General features: G+C 44.5%; 1 protein-coding gene across 2 annotated transcripts; it reads left to right on the forward strand.

Moving 5' to 3' along the window:
* On the forward strand, positions 1-10,114 carry LOC125092233 (integrator complex subunit 6-like). Of its 2 annotated transcripts, XR_007124850.1 has the most exons (6): positions 1-212; positions 7,245-7,434; positions 9,072-9,194; positions 9,579-9,673; positions 9,807-9,875; positions 10,054-10,114. XR_007124850.1 is itself a non-coding variant. In XM_047716593.1 (5 exons), the coding sequence occupies exons 1-5, from the start codon at positions 18-20 to the stop codon at positions 9,819-9,821; spliced, it is 618 nt and encodes a 205-aa protein (XP_047572549.1). In that variant the 5' UTR covers positions 1-17; the 3' UTR covers positions 9,822-9,931. The 2 variants fall into 2 exon arrangements, 1 of the variants encoding a protein (XP_047572549.1); XM_047716593.1 differs by lacking the exon at positions 10,054-10,114 and having other exon boundaries at positions 9,807-9,931.
* The last annotated feature ends 9,592 nt before the right edge of the window (positions 10,115-19,706 follow it).

The following is a 19,706-nucleotide window of genomic DNA, read 5'->3' on the forward strand; positions in this document are numbered from 1 at the left end:
CCCGCCAAGGCCTGTAAATGCCCTTACACCTCCCCGGGGCGGTCAAAATAAGTAGATCAGCCTTCTGGCCGGACAGCTGTCTGTGCGCACCACTCCCAGATCCCCTAGGGGCGGATGTCCAGAGATTTCCCAGGGGGCACCTTTCTGTAAAGTCCCACCTGAGAGGCACCACAACGTCACTGCCATTCTTGTTTCCGGGCGCCTGGGACAAGGTCAGGATTTTAATCCTGGGAGAGTGGATTCTTTTCCCTGGCGCTCTCTCTGTGCCCTGGGGGTGCCTCTCCCTTGGCCGCGGTGTCTCCCTGGGGGATCTACCTCAGCTCTGTGGAGAGACGTGGGTGGGTTCTGACGTCAGCACAGGGGAGGCATTTTCTGGGCAGCTTGTGTCAGCCATGTTGGAGACGAGGCCGTCCTTGGTGGTGTCTTGAGTTCTGTGAGGGACTTTGCTTACGTCATTCTCTCAGCACTGGTGAGGGGACTTGTCTTTGGGTGATCACCTCAGTCCTAAGTGAGGGACGGGGGAAGTGGTTCCTGGCTCTCGGTTCAAGCTCCGTGAGGGGGATGGTTCCTGGGGTGCACCAGCTCAGCCCTCGGATTCCTGTCCCTGAGGGCTTCTACCTCAGCCTGCGAGAGACTCGCCTTGGGGTGTAGCTCAGCACGAGGGGGCATTTTCCCGGGGTGCTCTGTCTCAGCCATGGTGGGGCTGGGCTTCTGTGGTGTTCTACTGGTCCCTGGTGGGGACTCTTAGTCCTGGGGAGACTTTCGTGGGGGCTCTGTCCCCTTCTATGGGGGTGCTGTTCCTCCGATGCTTTAAGACGATTGGGAAACTGTCCTGGGGGGCTCCGTCTGAGCCGGGCGTGGCCGGGAGAGAACTTCACCTTGGGTGCTTGCTCAGCACTGGGGGTTTGGGCTCTTTCTTGGCGCTCCCACTGCGGTCCGAGGAGCCGAGACTCTTCCTCAAAAGGTCCATCTCTGCCCAGAAGGGGGGTTCTCCTTGAGTGCTCTCTCCCAGCCCAGGGTGGAGGGTTCCTTGGGCTCTTGGTCTCCCTTATGGAGGTGGACTGCTCTTCCTCAGCTACCCTGTCTCAGCCATGGCCGGGGAGCATTCTGGGGGCTCCGCTCAGGGGGTGCATTCTCCCTCGTGTGGTCTGTCTCACTCAGCCTTTGGGGTGAATTCTTAGTCGGGGCTCTCGTGCACTTTGGGGTGGTTTGCTCTTGTTTGGATGCTCTGTCTCAGCCTGGGGTGGAGTAGTTTCCCTGAGTTTCTGTATCTCAGTCTCGCAGGGGTTCTATCTAACCTTCTGTGGGTGGCCGTGGTCATCCAAGTGGGAATCTCGGGCTGACAGTATATGAGAGTTGGTTGCCCTCTATACTCTGAAACACTTGCTATAGGGCGTCTTCAATCTCAGCCACCTGGTGGGTGTGTGGCGGGGGCTCTCGTTCTGTCTACATGTGCATTTTGTGCTAAATAATGTACTTTATTGGCCAGTCATGTATGTATTTTATGAAAAGCCTTTTGGAACTTCACGCACATTTTATTGAGATATCTGTAGTTTTAAAATTGATTTGTTGTTCAACATATATTTACATATATAAGTTTGCGTGTCTTCTGCTGATCTTTTTTTGGTCAATCTCTCTCTCTTTTTAAAAAGAGAGTGTGCTGGTGAGTGGGGGGTGTAGGGGGAGAGGGAGAGAGAGAATCACAAGCAGTCTTCACACCTATACGAGATCAAGATGGGGCTTGATCTCACAAAACTGTGATCACAACTTGAGCCAAAATTAAGAGTCAGATGCTGAACTGACCAAGCCACCCAGGCACCCCATGTCACTCCCTTAATAGTGCCTTTTTGATGAACAGAAAGTCTCAGCTTAATTTAATCTACTCAATCAATCTATTCTTCATGGTCAGTGCTTTCATTCTTTTCAAAAGCTTTACTTTTTAAAACCGTGAAGGAATATCCTAAGTTTCTTCTAGCTCTCCTACTCATGGGAGATTCATGTTGTATGGACAGGGAGGGAATCAGAGCAGAGGTGCAGTCCCCCGCAGGGAGCAGGAGGACTTACAGAATGGATCACAAAGGTTTGCAGGCCCCGGTGTCAGCAATCTAGCACCTGCTGTTTCCCGAGTTATGTCTAGACTCCCTGTCCTGTCGCACTGGTGTATCTGCCCACACTTGCTCCAACCCCATAGAGTTGTCATGACTTCTATGTCTGCTGTCTGGCCATGTGTGTCTTCCAACATGGTGCTTTTGCCTAAATAGCGTCTCAGCTATTTTAGGCCCTTTGATATCCATACACTCTTTAGTATCAGGTCATGAATTATTAACAGGGTGGGATTTTAAAATTTTAAATTAAAAAAATAATTTACATTTTAAGTATGATGCAATAATTATTCCGGGCCGAGATGACAATGGTGACTTAATAATGAGTCTTGCAATCCAAGCAAAATTTCTAACTCCCCATTACTGAGGCCTTTATCATCTCGGTGAGGAATTCTGTTTTACGTGGAGTGCTCCAACACACCTTTTGTTAGGTTTACTCCATGGGTTTTGATGTTCTTAACCTTCTTTTCAATGGTATTTTGAATTTCTTTTTCTAAATATTTTCGTTATTCCACAGAAATAGATGTGTTTTTTGGTTCTTGGTCCTACATCCAGTAACTTGGCTATTGTTCCTTTATTAACTTTAATTGTTTTATATCCTTTAGGATATTTTATGTACAAAAAAAATGCCATCTGTGAGTGACATTTTGGCTTCCTCCCTTCCAAAATTTATACTTAATATAGTTTCCTGGCACTGTGGCACACCTGATGAATTCCATATATTCTTGAATAGATAGTGGACATCCTTCTCTTAGCTGCCAATGTAGGTAGAAAGTGTTTGGGATATCACCATTAAGTATAATATTTGCTATAGGATATTTTGGGGTGAATACTCTCTACTAGGTCAAAGAAACTGGCTTTTATTTTAACCTGCTAATAATTTTTTCAAGATTTTATTTATTTGTGAGGGGGAGGAGAGAGAGAGAAAGAGAGAACATGAGTAGGAGGTGTGGCAGTGGAGGAGGGCAAAGCAGATCCCCAATGGACAAGGAACCTGATCTGAGGCTCCATCCTAGGACCTGACCTGAGCTGCAGGCAGACTCTTAAATGAGTGAGGCACCCAGGCATCCCCAACCTGCTGATGATTTTTAATCATGAATAAATAGTTCTTGAACTTGTACCCTTGTACAAAATTAATAATGGAATTTTCCCTTGTTTTTTCTAAATATGCTATACAAAGATTTTCAAATTTGAACCCAATGTTGTCTTCATGGAATATACAACATCATGACATGAAGTCTCTCTTATTTGTCTCTTTGTGTTTTTTGTTTGTTACTCTTCTGTTTAGAATTTTTATATCTATTTTTAGGAAAGTAATCTAGGCCTGTAATGTTCTTTTCTTCTCATGTCCTTGTCAGATGTTGTCAAATGGTCCAAATCTAAGTTGTTACTGTCTGTGTTCTCCTGTAGGATTTTGGTGGATTCCTGTCCACCTAAATCCTAAAGACATTTAGGTCTTTCATCCGTTTTGAGACTATTTTTGTTTATGATGTAAGGAAATGGTGCATTCTTATTCTTCTGCATGTAGCTGTCTAATTTTCCCAACACAATTTATTGAGGAGACTGTCTCTTTTCCATTGGACATTCTTTCCTGCTTTGTTGAAGATTAGTTGGCAATAGAGTTGAGGGTCCATTTCTGGGTTCTCTATTCCATTCCATTGACCTATGTGTGTTTTTGAGCTGGTATCATACTGTTTTGATGATTACAGCCTTTTAATAGAGCTCGAAGTCTGGAATTGTGAGGTTACTAGGTTTTCTTTTCGACATTCTTTTGGCTATTCGGGGTCTTTTCTGGTTCCATATAGATTTTAGGATTATTGGTTCCAGCTCTGTGAAAAAACTTAGTGATATTTTGATAGAGATTGCATTGAATGTATAGGTTGCTCGGGTAACATAGACATTTTAACATATTTATTCTTCCAACCCATGAGCACGGAATGTTTTATCCATTTTTTTGTGTCTTCCTCAATTTCTTTCCTGAGTGTTCTATAGTTTTCTGCATAGAGATTCTTTATCTCTTTGGTTAGGTATATTCCTAGGTATCTCATGATTTGGGGGGCAATTATAAATGGGATCAACTCCTTCTTTTCTCTTTTTCAAGTCTCATTGTTAGTGTATAGGAATACAGCTGATTTCTGTGCATTGATTTTATATCCTTCCACTTTGCTGAATTCTTGTATGAGTTCTAGCAATTTTGGGGTGGAGTCTTTTGGGTTTTCCACATAGAGTATCACGTCACCTGTGAAGAGTAAGAGTTTGATTTCTTCTTTGCCTGTTCAGATGCATTTATTTCTTTTTGTTGTCTGAAAGCTGAGGCTAGACTTCTAGTACTATTTTGAACCACAGTGGTGAGATCACACATCCTTGCCATGTCCAGGACCGTAGGGGTAAAGGTCTCAGTTTTTCCCCATTGAGAATGATATTCATAGTGGGCTTTTCAAATATAGCTTTTGTGTTATTGAGTTATGTTCCCTCTATGCTTGCAGTGTGAAGAGTTTTAATCAAGAAAGGATGTTGTACCTTGTCCAGTGCTTTTTCTGCAACTGTTGAGAGGCTCATATGGTTCTTGTCCCTTCTTTTATTAATGTAGAGCATCACATTGACTGATTTCTGGATGTTGAGCCATCCTTGCAGCCCAGGAATAAATCCCTCTTGGTCGTGGTGAATAGTTCTTTTAATGTACTGTTGGATCCTATTGGCTAGTATCTTGGTGAGACTTTTTTTGCATCTATGTTCATCAGGGATATTGGTTTGTAATTCTTTTTGGTAGGGTCTTTGTCTGTTTTGGGGATCAAGGTAATGCTAGCCCATAGAAAGGGTTTGGAAGTTTTCCTTCCATTTCTGTATTTTGAAATAACTTCAGAACAATAGGTATTAATTCTTCTTTGGATCTTTGGTAGAATTCCCCTGGGAAGCCACCTGGCCCTGGACTCTTGTTTGTTGAGTGATTTTTGATTACTGTTTCAAGTTCCTTGCTGGTGATGGGTCTGTTCGGGTTTTCCATTTCTTCCTGTTTCAGTTTTGGTAGTTTATAGGTCTCTTGAAGTGCATCCATTTCGGGGCACCTGGGTGGTTCAGTGGGTTAAGCCTCTGCCTTTGGCTCAGGTCATGATCTCAGGGTCCTGGGATCGAGCCCCACATTGGGCTCTCTACTTAGCAGGGAGCATGCTTCCTCCTCTTCTCTCTCTGTCTGCCTGCCTCTCTGCCGACTTGTGATCTCTCTCTGTCAAATAAATAAATTAAATATTAAAAAAAAAGAAAATAAAACTTATATATGTACAAGAATGAAAGTAAATATAATGAAAGGATAGAATGTAACTATGCAAATGAAGATGAAAAGACAAAAAAGAGAGAATATGAACTGACAGGTGAACAGGATAGAGCAATACACTATGTCCTGAGTGATTTTTCTTGTTTTTTTAGAAGAAGCTACATCTCAAAATTGTAAAGGAAGAAAACCTTAAACATATTTAACAGTGAAATTCAATACATTGAAATACATAGAATGTAACTGTGAAGATGAAAACTAAAGAGAACTTTAACAAAAAAGAAGAGGAAGAAAAAGGAATAAAAGAGAGAATATGATTAGACAGGTGAAAAGAATGAGCCATACAGTAGATTCTGGGTATATTTTGGTCTGTTTGTTAGAAGAAACTGCTTCTCAGAATTTTAAAAAAAGAAAAACTTGTGTGTGTGTGTGTGTGTGTGTGTATATAAAATTAAACACAATGAAAGGGTAGAATGTAACTGTAAGCATCAAAATTTAAAAGGATTAAAAAAGAGTTGATAAAATAAGAAATTAGTTGAAGAAGGAAAGAGAAAAAAAATTGAAAGACTAAAGAATTGTGGGGAAAAACCCATGAACTCTATATCCTATTTTCCCCTAACCCTGGAGTTTTGCATTTCTCTGTGATCAGAAAACTTGGTCTTAGCTGATGTTCTTGCTGAGGGAGGGACCTGTTGCACTGATTCTCAGGGGTCTGTCCCAGGTGGAATTGCTCCGCCCTTGTTGGAGCCAGGTTAGGTAATTTGCTTGGGTTTGCTCTCTGTGGTTTTTGTGTCCGGAAGGGTTTCTGCAGCACTTTAGAGGATGAGAATGAAAATGGCAGTCCCAATCTCCAGCCCCAGAGCCGAGAGAGCTCGGGCCCCCACTCCTCTGTGGCCCTCAGGGAAAAGCCGTCAAACCTCACCTTTCTTCCTCGTCTCAGTTCGCACTCCACGCTCACCCAGGCGGTGACTGAGCATTTCTATCTCAGGGGCACAACCCTGTTTTGAGTCTCCAAACCCTGCAGAATCCTGCAGCATGCACCCATGCTATTCCTACCAGGGGGATGGAGGAGGGTCCTGTTGTGTGCTCTGGTTCGCAGGATATGGCAACTGTGAGCTGAGATCCCACTCTTGGGCATGCTGATTGCAGCCTGATTCCTTGCTTTCATGCCTGGGAACTCTTCTTCACTCAAGCACTCTTGGTCTTCCTGGGACCAAAGGAGTCCTGAGACCACACTGTCCCACCTAGGGTTCCACCTCACTTTGCCACCTGAGCATCTTTCAGGTAGGGACATTCCACCACTGGAGAAGACTTCTAAGAGTTCTGATTTTGTGCTTCACTGCTATATCAGTTCCCAGTCCCTGGTGATGCCAGTCCCAGTCCCAGTCCCAGATGATGGAACCTCCCAATCCCCCCACCCCACAGTTTATATTCTCATTATTGCCTGGGATTCACTTCTCCACACCTCCTACCTTGCAGAAAGTCATCACTCTTCTTTTTGAGGAGATGCAGCTATTATTTTCTTAGATCTCTGGTTGAGTTCCTGGTGTTCAGAATGATTTGATGGCTAACTGGCTCTATTCCTGGGACCTGATGAAACTAAGGTCTCCTACTCCTCCACTGCCTTGGACTTGGACTATCTCTCCACTGAAAGAAGTCTGATTCATCATGTACAATATTTGCCTTTGGACTACACTGGTATATTAACTTCCTCCGTTTTCCCATACAGAGTGTTTGTGGGCATGGTAAACCTTGGCCCCTGAGAAAACTCATATAAATGATGCAGATGCATGTTGTATATACAAATGTAGAATGCAGTTTGGGCATGGTTGCATTTTTGTCATTAATGGAACTTGTTTCCTTATTCTCCTTAGGAAGTGATGAGTGATAAAGCAGAGGAGTCTGCCATTGGGCCTGAAGACCAAATGAAATGTCATGGAGAACCTATGAGTCCTCCTCCATCTAAGAGACAGCCGAGCACGGCACTGTCAGTGGAACAGGAAGTTGAACAGGAAGGAGAGGGAGCATCCCACCCTGGGGACTCAGCTATGTCCTCGGAAGATGGTGAGGATGCTTGTCCTCCCCTCCCCTCCCTGACCTGACCCAGGATAGCCCTGCCTCTGGCTCCTCCATGCCTCAGGATCAGTTCCAATCAAGGTCACTGGGTTTGGGTGTGACTGCCATTAATTTCTTAGTCACACTGGACCACGTGTTCACTCTGTCCTTTGTGGAGACATTCCTGGCTTCCCAAACTCTGGACTCTACTGGTTTCCTTCTCCTTATTGAATTTGCCTTTGTTCTCCTTTCTGATCTTCTTTCTCTCCTCTTGACACTGTCATCGTTCCTGAGTCCCACTGTTACAATCTCCCGCATTCAACACCGCCTCATCACTCAGCACGTTGCTCCAGGAGCTTCTGAGCTTGCGTCCTGCTTTCCCATTTGACCCTGTGTAGCCCATTTGTTCCTGTGCACCCAGAGTGACCATGTCCATATAGAAATCAGATCATTACATGCATATCCTGAAACCCATCATCAACTCCCCAAGCACTCAGAACGGAGTCTGAGCTCCTGACACTGGTCCCCACACCTTGCATGACTTGGACCTGCCATCCTTTCCTGCCATCACCTGTTCTTTCCGTGTTCTCCTTGCTCTCTTTGTCTCTGTCCTTTGCTCCATGGCCCTAACTCATCCCCTCCTAGGGGCCTTGCATGGCCCACATGGCAGCTGGAACTCCTCCTCTGCATGTGTACAGGCCAACTCTGTCTCCTGTGCCTGGCTCTGCCTAGGGATCACCTCCTGAGAGGTCAGGAAGGCTTCCCTTCTTGCTCTCAGTCACATCACTGCTGACTTCCTTCTTAACAGAAAATGAAACGGTGTTAATCCTCTTGCCTATTTTCCACATAAGTTCTGCCTTCCCCATGAAGATGTAAGATCCATAAGGGCAGGGATTGTCTTTATCTGTTCTGGCTGTCTGGCTCCCTTCTGATCTCCCAGTTTTTGGCACATGTCTGGCACAAAGGAGGATGAGTAAATGCAGTAGAGGTGTCAGACGTGGTGTAGAAAAAAAATTTATCTCCTGAGACAGAAAAGACAGATGGAGAAGGTCATTTACTGACTGGGATTTCTAGTGATGGAGTGCCAATATCAGGCATCCTGACATGCCTGTGACATGTTCAGCTTTTCACCTTGTAGAGGGCATCAAGGGAACATTGAATCCTGTGTCCCAGGGCTCTGTGAATGTTAATGGGTTATACTGTCCAAGTGTGTTCTGTGTTTATGCATCGTGCCAAGAATAGAGGAGGCTTCTTTATTGTATTATTTTTCCCGAGGTCAAATTTTCAGTACTGATACATTTAGCTGGTATATTCTTCTGCTATAAAAGGAAATTTTAGAGACTGTGGAGCACATGGATGTGTCTGTGAGGTCGTTGAAATGCATGTCATCGTAGCTCCACACTCAGTTAGGTTTCCAGATGCACCTGTCATTCACAGTATCCACGGGGAGGGGAGGGAAAGTGGTTGATCCCCACCTGACGGCTTCTGGTCTAAATCTGATCTCCAGAGCTTATAAGTATGGCAGAAGGTGGTACAATTAGATTCTTTGTGTCATGACTTAACCAGTGTCTGCAAGGGTGGGCTGATTCACAAAGCTTGTAGTCGTGTACTCGTGGGAGGAATCATTCCCAGCTATCGCTCTGCAGATGAGCCCGTGGTCAAAGCAATGTCTGTGTTGGGAGATGTGCCAGATCAACTGCCAATACCAGTGGAAATTAGTGCTGAAATGAAACTTCAATTAAAGGAGGAAATTCGACGATTTGGACAAAGTAAGTACGATAAGAATTTTTAGCAGTGAAACTACATGAAGTCTTTCCCATTCTGTGATTTAGACTAGATTCAACTGAGGTCTTGTAGCTAATCCTTCGCCAGAATTGTGTTTTCACAGACTTTAGGACAGTTTCTCTTTATTTTGACTGAAATGTCCCAGTAAACGTTTTTTGTTGTCATTCTTTTATATCTCTTAATCGTTTATTGTGTACTAGAGTTCTGTTGGTGGATATGTTCGGGTGTCTGAATGAATGCATGGAAAGCACACATACTCTGTAACATTCTAGCTCTTGAGTGATTGCTGAGACACCAAGATTGAGTTCTACCTCCTCTTCATACTTTAGAGATATTGAAGGGCTTTTTTCCCCCCTATATATCTCCAGAATATGAAAGGGTCTTCAAATTGCTTGAAGGAATGGAAGGATCTGTAGAACTGCGGGACAAATTTTGTTTTATTGTCCGTCAAGGAAACAGCAAGGTGGGTATAGAGAGAAACTCTGTATCACAGCGGGGCCCAGTGTGGTGCTGGGCGAGGAGTGTGGTTGGGCCTTGCTTGCATTTTCTCAACCGTAGTCTTCAATCAGATTTCATGTTTTCTCTGCTGTTATTAGATTGATATTATCTAAGTCTCCCTCACTCTTCCAAGTTCAAGAAGACTTGTGTTCACACTGGATTTTGAGGTAGGACAAGACCTCAAAATACTGATACTCTTTGTGTTTGCTGGGTTGTCCCTCACCAAAATGGTCCATTTTCTATTCCCTTGTAGATTGTGAACTTCCCTTTCTGTCCCCCACAGTGCCTTCCATATTATGGTTCTTTGGGTGTCTTTTGGTTAATGACTTGTCTCTTTATTTTCAGATTTAAAAGACAAAACTTAATAAGGCACCTGCAGAAGGTACCAGAAAAATTAGAACTTGACCACCTTCTCAAGAAAGATAATTACACCCCAAACTTATAATTCTGTTTTCAAGTTATCAATGTGTAACATGAACCAGTTGAATCTTAGAGTGGCACTGGATATTGGTGATGCCTTTCAATACATGTTAGTTAAGAAAATTGTCTACTTGAGGTTGTGAAAAAACTTTGGAACTTTAATGTTATAAATTTCTGTTAGTAAAGTTTGCTTTAACAATGCATTTAAAAAGATAATTTGTTATTTGTCTGTTTGTTTTCCCCCTGAAGTGGAGGAATGCCCTGAAGTCACTGGCCTACAGTGTATCCTTGCTCCTCAGCAGGTCACAGGCCTGTAGCTCATATGTATACTTGTCTTCTACACTAGCCACTTCTTTTTTAAAATTTTATATTTTATGTAACCTCTACACACAACATGGGGCCTGATTCACAACCCTGAGTTCAAGAGTCATGTGCTCCACTGACTGAGCCAGCCAGCACCCTATACAGTCTCCGGTTTCTTTTCCTTTTGCCGGAGACAGCCCCTCAGCTGGTCACATGGCTTGGCCTGAGGGGATGGCTCGCAGCTTAGTTACCAATGAACCCAGCCATTAGATGTCCTGCCTGAACTGAATTGCTGTAATTTTCCTTTAATCACCAACATGAGAGTGCTGAGAAAAACCCAAACATTGTGCACATAGTCCTCCTCAGCGTCTTGTGTCATGGCAGTCCTGTGTCCTTACCAGTCAGGGTTCATCTCCCCATACTGCGTAGGACCCCCAAGTTTGCCTGAAATCATCAGGCAATCAGGCTCCACTCCCTTAATCAAGGGAATGGAGCACTCCAGCCTGACCCCTTGGCAGAGTCTATTTCCATTTCAATTGGGTTATTGTTAGGGCTCTTGTGGAGAGCATTTCTCCTTTGGATAAAGACATGCAGTGCAGGAAAGCCCAAGGTTGTGGGGACTAGAAGCAAAATTTGGCTACTGGATACATAAGAGTAATAGTGAGAGGAGTCCCTCACACTGCCATCCCTTCATTAATAAAGGTGTGAATCGTGTCTGTGGGAGAGACATCTGCATATGCTGGCCAATGTGGTAGAGGATTGACATCCTCTAAGTTATATTACCCCCGCCCCTCAAGGTATTGCTGTCATGTTAGAACCATAGCTGTGGCTTTAAAAGATCATTCCAGGACTTTTTTGAAGCCTTCACTTCAGGATTATGAGGTAGCTAATAAACCTACTGAATTCCATAAGCATGTGCCTTGAGAAGCTATTTCCTTGTTTATATGTGATGCTGTGTGGAATACCATAACAGTGGATAAGGCGTTTTCTAAATCCATGAATGCTGGTTTCCTCAAATATCTATGGGTGGAAGGAAGATCCATATCAAGAATCAATGTCTATTGGAGTACATAGAGCTCCCTTTCCCTAATGAATGTTGACCACAATAATCAGTCTGCCAACTGGTAGTTAGCTGACTGACCACCTGGGGGTATGGTGCCATATCAGGTGCTCAGTGTTGGTCTGTCCCACTGGCAGATGGTGCAGTCAGCGGTATCTGCAACACCATCAGTCTTGCTGAGTGGATGTTCATGTTTATGGTCCATGCATAAATGCATCCTCGCCTCCATGACCATGATGCATCATTACTGCTTGGACAATGGAGGGGTGGACGTAGCGATGTGTGAAGGTGGTTCTAGGAGCTCAGAGTAGCTTTATCCTAGAGACAGCAGAGGAAAGGGGACCACAGTCCTCCAACCTTAAGAAACTAGAGGTGCCAATTACCTGGAAGGGCTTGGAAGTGGTTTCTCTCTCTTGAGTCTCCAATTAATGACCTAGCATGGCCAAAACCTTGAGTTCAATTGCATGAGACCTTAAGCAGAGAACCCAATTGAGCCTGCCTGAGGTTCTGACCTATGGAACTCCTTGATCATACATTTGTGTCATTTCACACTGCTAAATATGGGGTAACATATTATGTACTACTAATTAGAGGGGGAGATGAACCATGAGAGATTGTGGACTCTAAGAAACAAACTGAGGGTTTTGGAGGGAAGGAGGATGGGGGTTTGGGTGAGCCTGGTGTTGGGTATTAAGGAGGACATGTATTGCCTGGAGCACGGGGTGTGGTGCATAAACAATGAATCTTGGAATACTGGAAAAAAATAAAACTAGCAAAAAAAAGAAAGTATATAATGGGGAAAAAGAAAACCGATATGCTGAAAAAATTAAATTAAATTAAAAAAAAGAGAACTAATATGGACAAATGCCTGCATATTGGATTGATTGTCCCAACTGAAAATCAGGCATGATGGTTTTTCTTTTTCTGTCAAGTGGTCACACGGAGCTCCCTATGAGGCCATAGATGTAGGGTCAGAGAACTTTATTCTTCTGGGCCCCACTCCAAGCTAGCCAGTTCTCAGGTCACTTGTCAGGGTTCTAGTATCACGAGAATATAAACATATGTGCTATCACCAGCACCTCATAGACCTACCCTTTGCTGTGTCTCTTTTTTAATGGTAAGAAAACTGAGATTTGTCTATTTGCTGTTCACTGTAGAAGCACAATCTTGTCCTGCCCCAAAATACTAAATCTGTAAATATTTCACTATGTTGCAATGCCTCTGATTTCATGTAAGAATTATTTCCTGTGTTCTGTCTTTCAAGTGTGTTGCCAATGTGTCTATTAGTTTCTACTTCTCCATCACAATGATGTCATCAATGAAAGGAACATTGTGGTGTCTGTTACAAGAGAATGGTGATCAAGGTCCCTAAGGAACAGTTTCTGACATTAGCTCAGAGAGTTGATATAAGCATGAGGTAGGAAGTGATGGTGACTTTTCCAGCTGAATGCAAGGTCTTTCTGGTGATATTTTCTAAAAGAGAGAGAAAAAAGCATTTGCTCAACCAAATAGATAAACCCGATGCCAGGTATGTGTTAATGGCTAACACAATGGAGCCACAAGTGACACAGCTGTTGTAATTGAAGTCAACAACCAACTAAGTTTATATTACGTTGTCATTCTCCAAGATCTATACGTTCTGCACATGTCAAATAGGTAAGACGAAAAGGACTTGTTCAGGATTACCACCATGCATCTTCCAAATTCTTGATGGTGCCACCAATCGTCACTGGGTGGGTTAGTGGAAACCTGAGACCACTGAGAGATTGTACTGAGGTGAAATTCCATTAATGACCTGACTTCCATTGTCCCTCTCTGTGCCTGATGGACCACAGTGATGCTTTGGGTCTCCTGGAATTAGTGTCATTCTGACCCAGGATTGAATTAATCTTCAAGAATTCTGATTAGTATCTAACCTTTCCACTGCGCACTGTCATGCTAGTACTTGACAACAGATCCATCAGGGGAAGTTTGGGGTAACAGTTAACAGCATAAATATTTGGCAGTGTAGCATGGTCCTTCCTCAAGGGCAAGCCCACAGTAATATCTGACCAACAGAGAAGAAAAGAGCCACACAGAGCTCTTTATAGATGCCTGTGCTCCCCCCCTAAAAATTAGTTACCAGAGTCTTGGTGAATGTTATGCCTTTTGGATTTGTTACAGGGAAAGGATGTCATGAAATGGTCCTTGATCATTCGCGGGTCTCTGTTGGACTGCATCTTTATCTGATGCTGGAGCAGAGCAGGAATTCAGAAACAAGAGATCAGGAGCAGGCCGGAAGCCACAGACATGAGCCTCATGCCCCACAATGACCTACTGATGCCCATGAGTGTGCCTTTTCCTTCCACCTTGGGGAAGAGGGTGTTTGCTAGAAGCCAGGGCCCTCCCAAAGACGAACTGCCAAGGCCCGTTACTCTGATTCACGTTAGATGTCTCCTCCTCAGGGAGGCCTTCCCTGACAGCCTGATTAAAGTTGCTGCCCACCCATTTGCATTCTCCATCCAATTTTTACTTTGTGCAGAGTACATACCACTACACGACAGTTGTGCTACTTGTCTAGTGTCTCATGGAAGATCCATGAAAGAGTGTCTAGTTCACTGTTCTCTCCAACCTAGAAAACAGGTGCCACTTACACAGTTTCTAGCAAATACCAAATGAATTACTTCTAATCCTCAGGACCAGCCTGTGAGGTTGATGCTGTCAGGAACCTCAGTTTGCAGTAGGGGAATGTGGAAACACAAAGAGGTTAGGTACATAGCCCCAGGTCATGAGCAATATATGCTCATGGGTGGACCTGGAGCAATCACTCAGGGCCAGCTCTGGCCTGAAGCTAAGTTCTTCCCACTCCTCCAGTACTTCCCCAGACTCCACAGGCTCCAGCTACCCCTGGCCCACAGTCTGTGGTCCTTATTTGTCATCTGACTCTGGATCTGGGGCATTCTCTGCTCACTCTCCCTCCCTGATAGGAGATCCAAGGGGAGGGAGGGCCTAGATTTCACCTGCCTCAGGCTCTCCCTCAGTTCTTTAGCCCTGAGGATTTCCAGGAAGAGCTACCCTGTCAGACAGGATTAAAATTCAGTCCCTCCACTAATCTCTGACCCACAGGGGAGTCTGCTTTCTCTGTGTTCCCCAAATGAGATCACTGGCCCCCAGTGAATGGCCCATCCTGTACTTCTCTCTGGCCCAGAGCCTGTAGCCTCTCTGAGGTACTGGGTCATGCCTGTCTCCTATAGGCAGCACCAAGCCCAAGCAGAATCTTTCCAGAGCACCTCAAAGGTGCCAGGGTGGGCTTTGGTTTCTTACCATCCTCCTCACCACAACCACCACAGCCACCTTAGGAGGCAGAGGCCATGATTTCCACTTAACACCTGAGGACACTGATCCCCTAGAGAGCCTGTCCTTACTCAAGGTCCGACAGCTGGCTGGGAGCTGAAGCCAGAGTAAATCCCAGTGTTCCTCAGGCCATGGCCTGTGCTCTTGAGAATGGTACAACACCGTGCCCCTGCTTCACAAAGGGAACCTGGATTCCTTACGAAACTGAGATCTACAGACTAACAAGTGCCAGGACTTTCCCTTCCCAAGTGAAGAAGTTGTGAACCTAAAAAATAAAACCGTCAGTTATTGGGGTGCCTGGGTGGCTCAGTGGGTTAAACTCTTTGGCTCAGGGTCCTTGGATCGAGCCATACATCAGGCTCTCTGCTTAGCAGGGAGCCTGCTTCCCCCCTCTCTCTCTTCACCCCCTCTCTGCTTGCCTCTTTGCTTACTTGTGATCTCTCTCTTTGTGTCAAATAAATAAATAAAATCTTAAAAAAAAAAAAAACAACAACAAACCCTTGGGGCACCTGGGTGGCTCAGTGGGTTAAAGCCTCTGCCTTTGGCTCAGGTCATGATCCCAGGGTCCTGGGATCGAGCCCCACATCGGGCTCTCTGCTCAGCAGTGAGCCTGTTTCCCCTCTCTCTTTGCCTGCCTCTCGGCCTACTTGCGATCTCTCTCTGTCAAATAAATAAATAAAATCTTTTAAAAACCAAACAGACAAACCCTGTCAGTTATTTTGCCAGCAAAGGCATCTATTTGGGAGAAGCAGAGAATAACAGTCCATAACAAGCAAGCTACAAGAAAACCATAGGCAGGTCCTAGAGAACAAAGAAGATGAAGACCCTTTTATCGCTGAGAGGGGGCAGTTGTAATCAAAAAGTCCACTGGAGGAAACTGGGATTTGGAAGTTGGGTGACTTCTCATTGGTTGGGCTGTGACTGCCCTTCACTGGGGCTGTGAGTGTCCCTCATTGGCTAAGCTACTACTGTCCCTCATTGGCTGGGTTGCGGCTCCCCCGTTGGCTGAGGTGTGATAGTCTCTCCTTGTTTTGACTATGATTGTCTCTCATTGGGTAAGCTGTGAATGTCCCTCATTGGCTGGGCTCTATAAGTCATTGGCTGAGTTGTGACAGTTTCTCATTGGCTGGGTGGTGACTGTATCGTATCAGCTGAGCTGTGACTCTTCCTCATTGGTTGAGCTAGTACCTGTCTCTCATAGGCAGGGCTGTTGCTGGGGTGGAGGAAGAAGATCTTTCTTCCTCCCGCTAAGATAGTAAAGCAGTGTCTGAAGTAGTTTGGGTTTGCAAGATTCCTCTCTTCTTGTTGGATTCACAATTGGTCTCAGATGATTGGGTATTAGAGCACCCTTCCCGGCCTCTGTACCCCAACTTACTGAGGTTTCTTTATATTAATTTCATTAAGTGCATGACAAGACCGCCTGTCATCTCCAGTGCAGCACAAGGCCTTCCCAATTTAAGTGACCAGTAGAGAAGGCTGAGTGCTCCTAGGCAGACAATTTCTTTTTTTTAAATTGTGTTGTATTAGTCACTGTTCAATACATCATTAGTTTTTGATGTAGTGTTCCAAGATTCGTTGTTCACATATAACAGCCAGTCCTCCATGCAACCCATGCCCTCCTTAATACACACCACCAGACTCAACCATCCCTCCATCCCTCTCCCCTCTAAAACCTTCAGTTTGTTCCTCAGAGTCCATGGTCTCTCATGGTTCATCTCCCCCTCCAATTTCCCCCAACTCCCTTCTCTTCTCCATCTCCCTATGTTCTCTGTGTTTTTCCGTATGCTCCACAAATAAGAGAATCCATATGATAATTGACTCTCTCTGCTTGACTAATTTCACTCAGCATAATCTCTTCCAGTCTTTTAACCTTTTAGCCATGACCTTGAACCGTTCAGCCATGTAGGACTGGGAAGTGCAATCATGGAAGGGCCAGTTGAAAAGATTCATGTACAAACATGAAGCACACTCAGGACCCTCAGGACCCTCACCTCCTCACCCCCATCCCTGCACTACAGCCACCCTGGCCTGCAGCTTCTCTGCACGTGGCAGCCTGCACCCATTGGGGGCCTTTGCAGTGGACTTCCCCCTTCCTCAATCTCCCTTCCAGAGTCTTTTTTTAAAAAGATTTTATTTATTTATTTGACAGAGAGAGATCACAAGGAGGTAGAGCAGCAGACAAAGAGATAGGGGAAGCAGGCTCCCTTCTGAGCAGAGAGCCCCATGTGGGCCTCGATCCCAGGACCTCACAATCACGACCCGACCTGAAGCCAGAGGCCCAACCCACTGAGCCCCCCAGGCGCCCCTCCCTTCCAAAGTCTTGTCATCCTTCCTCTCTCTCCTTAAATGTCACCTCCTCAGAGAGGCACTGTGTCATCCCATCTAAAGTAAGACCCTCAGTTTTATATACCACATCTTCTCTATCCATTTGTCAAAAAAAGTCAGATAACATGAATTCCCCCCTTATGTTCAATTTAAGACACAAAACAAATGAACAAAGAAAAAAAGAGACAAACCAAGAGCAGACACTTAAGAATAGAGAACAACCTGGTGGTTACCCAAAGGAGGGGGGTAGGTGAAATAGGCGAAGGGGATTAAGAGTCCACTTATCATGATGAGCAGTGAGTAATGTACAGAATCAAAGAATCACTATATGAACCTAGAACTCATTTATCACTATGTTAATTATATTGGAATTAAGGAAGTAAAAATGTATTTTTGAAAGTCATTGAAAAGGTATTGTAAAATTGAAAGACATGTGTACCTTAACTCACAATATTATTTTCAGTTTGAATATTTTTGTACCCAAATAGAATTTACTATAATTTGACTTTCTGGGTTTCATGGTAGCAAACTCATCAATCATATTTTCAACCTATACTTCTTTGCCAATGTCTTTTTTGATAGGCAAATTGCCATGTGTGCCAACCTCTCCTGCCAACTGATGATCTCTAATGATCTTTATTTAACTGCAGCTTACTGGAAGTTCTTTTGCAGGATGCTGCTGTGATTGGTGTTGTTCAATAAAAATCTCAAGACTGGGGCGCCTGGGTGGCTCAGTGGGCTAAGCCTCTGCCTTCGGCTCAGATCATGATTTCAGGGTCCTGGGATCGAGCCCCACATCGGGCTCCCTGCTCAGCAGGGAGCCTGCTTCCTCTTCTCTCTCTGCCTGCCTCTCTGCCTACTTGTGATCTCTCTCTCTGTGTCAAGTAAATAAAATCTTTAAAAAAAATCGCAAGACTACTACATTTTGACAAGAGTGGACAAAGGAAAATTCACGAATCAGATTTCTAAGATCCAAACACAATTCTGATATGTTACAAAGTCCAGATACTGTCTCTGCTTTAAACTAATAGCTATCAATGAAATTTCTACAGAACTTTCATTGTCATCACCTTTATGAATCACAGCAGTCACTTCTTTTTGTAAATCAGATGTAGTCATACAGAGTAATGTTTTTCTGTTAAAAATTCCAAACCTTGAGGACCCTTCATTTAATTTGAAATATCTCCATTTGAATGTGAAATTAGTACATTTTTACTCCCTAATTTCTATTTTATATGTACTCCCCCCTTAAAAATAAAATCTAGCATGTGGTGATTTGTGCATTTCTAAGTTCTATACTTATCTTCCCTTCACTGGGTACTCAAGAAATATATTCCCATCTTTGCTATTGCTACATAGGCATCAAACACACTTTCAAAGTTACTTTCTTTCATTCATGTAATCAATAGAATAGACCTTTTTAGAAGCAAATGGCTTCATATACAGTCATGGTTTATGGTTGTAGAGCTTTATTAACTTTCTCAATTTTGTTTATAATATGATCCTGCCTATACAAGTTATGTAAGAAATTGTAGTCCATTTGACGATATGCTTTTGATTTGGTATAATGTCTTTATGTCATCTGATATCATACCTTTTAAAACTTTGTACAAGTCTCAGGGTGCCTGAGTGGCTCAGCTGGTTGAGTGTCCAGCTTCTCGTTTTGGCTCAGATTATGATCTCAGGGTCATGAGATGGAGCCCTGCGTTGGGCTCTGGATTCAGTAGAGAGTCTGCTTCAGATTTTCTCTGTCTCTCTCTCTCTCTCTGAGACTCCCCATGCCCTACTAGCATGCACACATTCTATCTCTCAAATAAATAAATAAATAAATAAAAATTACAGAAGTTTTGTGGCAGTCCCTAATGTGTGTGCAATTGTATCTTGATTGCCTTTGGTCTGATGCCTTATCATGTCTCCATTTGTACTCAAATACACTTTATCTCACAGACAGAAAGAATATTACTCAGCCAGTTGTTTTCATCAAAAATTGAGCCCATCAGGGGGAGGAGTCAAGATGGCGGAGAAGTAGCAGGCTGAGACTACTTCAGGTAGCGGGAGATCAGCTAGATAGCTTATCTAAAGATTGCAAACACCTACAAATCCAATGGGAGATCGAAGAGAAGAACAGCAACTCTAGAAACAGAAAATCAACCACTTTCTGCAAGGTAGGACTGGCGGAGAAGTGAATCCAAAGCGACGGGAAGATAGACCGCGGGGGGAGGGGCCGGCTCCCGGCGAGCGGCGGAGCAACGGAGCAAAAAGTCGGGACTTTTAAAAGTCTGTTCCGCTGAGGGACATCGCTCCAGAGGCTTAACTGGGGTGAAGCCCACGCGGGGTCAGCGTGGCCTCAGGTCCCGCAGGGTCGCAGAAGGATCGGGGGTGTCTGAGTGTCGCAGAGCTTACCGGTATTAGAACGGGGAAGCCGGCTGCAGAGACAGAGCCGAGGAGTGACTCTCAGCTCGGGGTTGCCTTAACCGGTCGCAGGCTCGGTCAGCTCGGAGCGTGGCCGGAGGCCAGGGTGGCGGGAGTCATTGGGCGCTGTTCTCTGAGGGCGCAC

Source organism: Lutra lutra, chromosome X (genome assembly GCF_902655055.1).
Source record: "Lutra lutra chromosome X, mLutLut1.2, whole genome shotgun sequence".
NCBI classification, from domain to species: Eukaryota; Metazoa; Chordata; class Mammalia; order Carnivora; family Mustelidae; genus Lutra; species Lutra lutra.

Coding starts and splice junctions, on each gene's coding strand:
- LOC125092233 (XM_047716593.1), top strand. CDS start 18: ATGCCCTTACACCTCCCCGGGGCGGTCAAAATAAGTAGATCAGCCTTC. Junction 213..7,244: donor TTCCGGGCGCCTGGGACAAG/GTCAGGATTTTA, acceptor TATTCTCCTTAG/GAAGTGATGAGTGATAAAGC. Junction 9,195..9,578: donor AATTCGACGATTTGGACAAA/GTAAGTACGATA, acceptor ATATATCTCCAG/AATATGAAAGGGTCTTCAAA.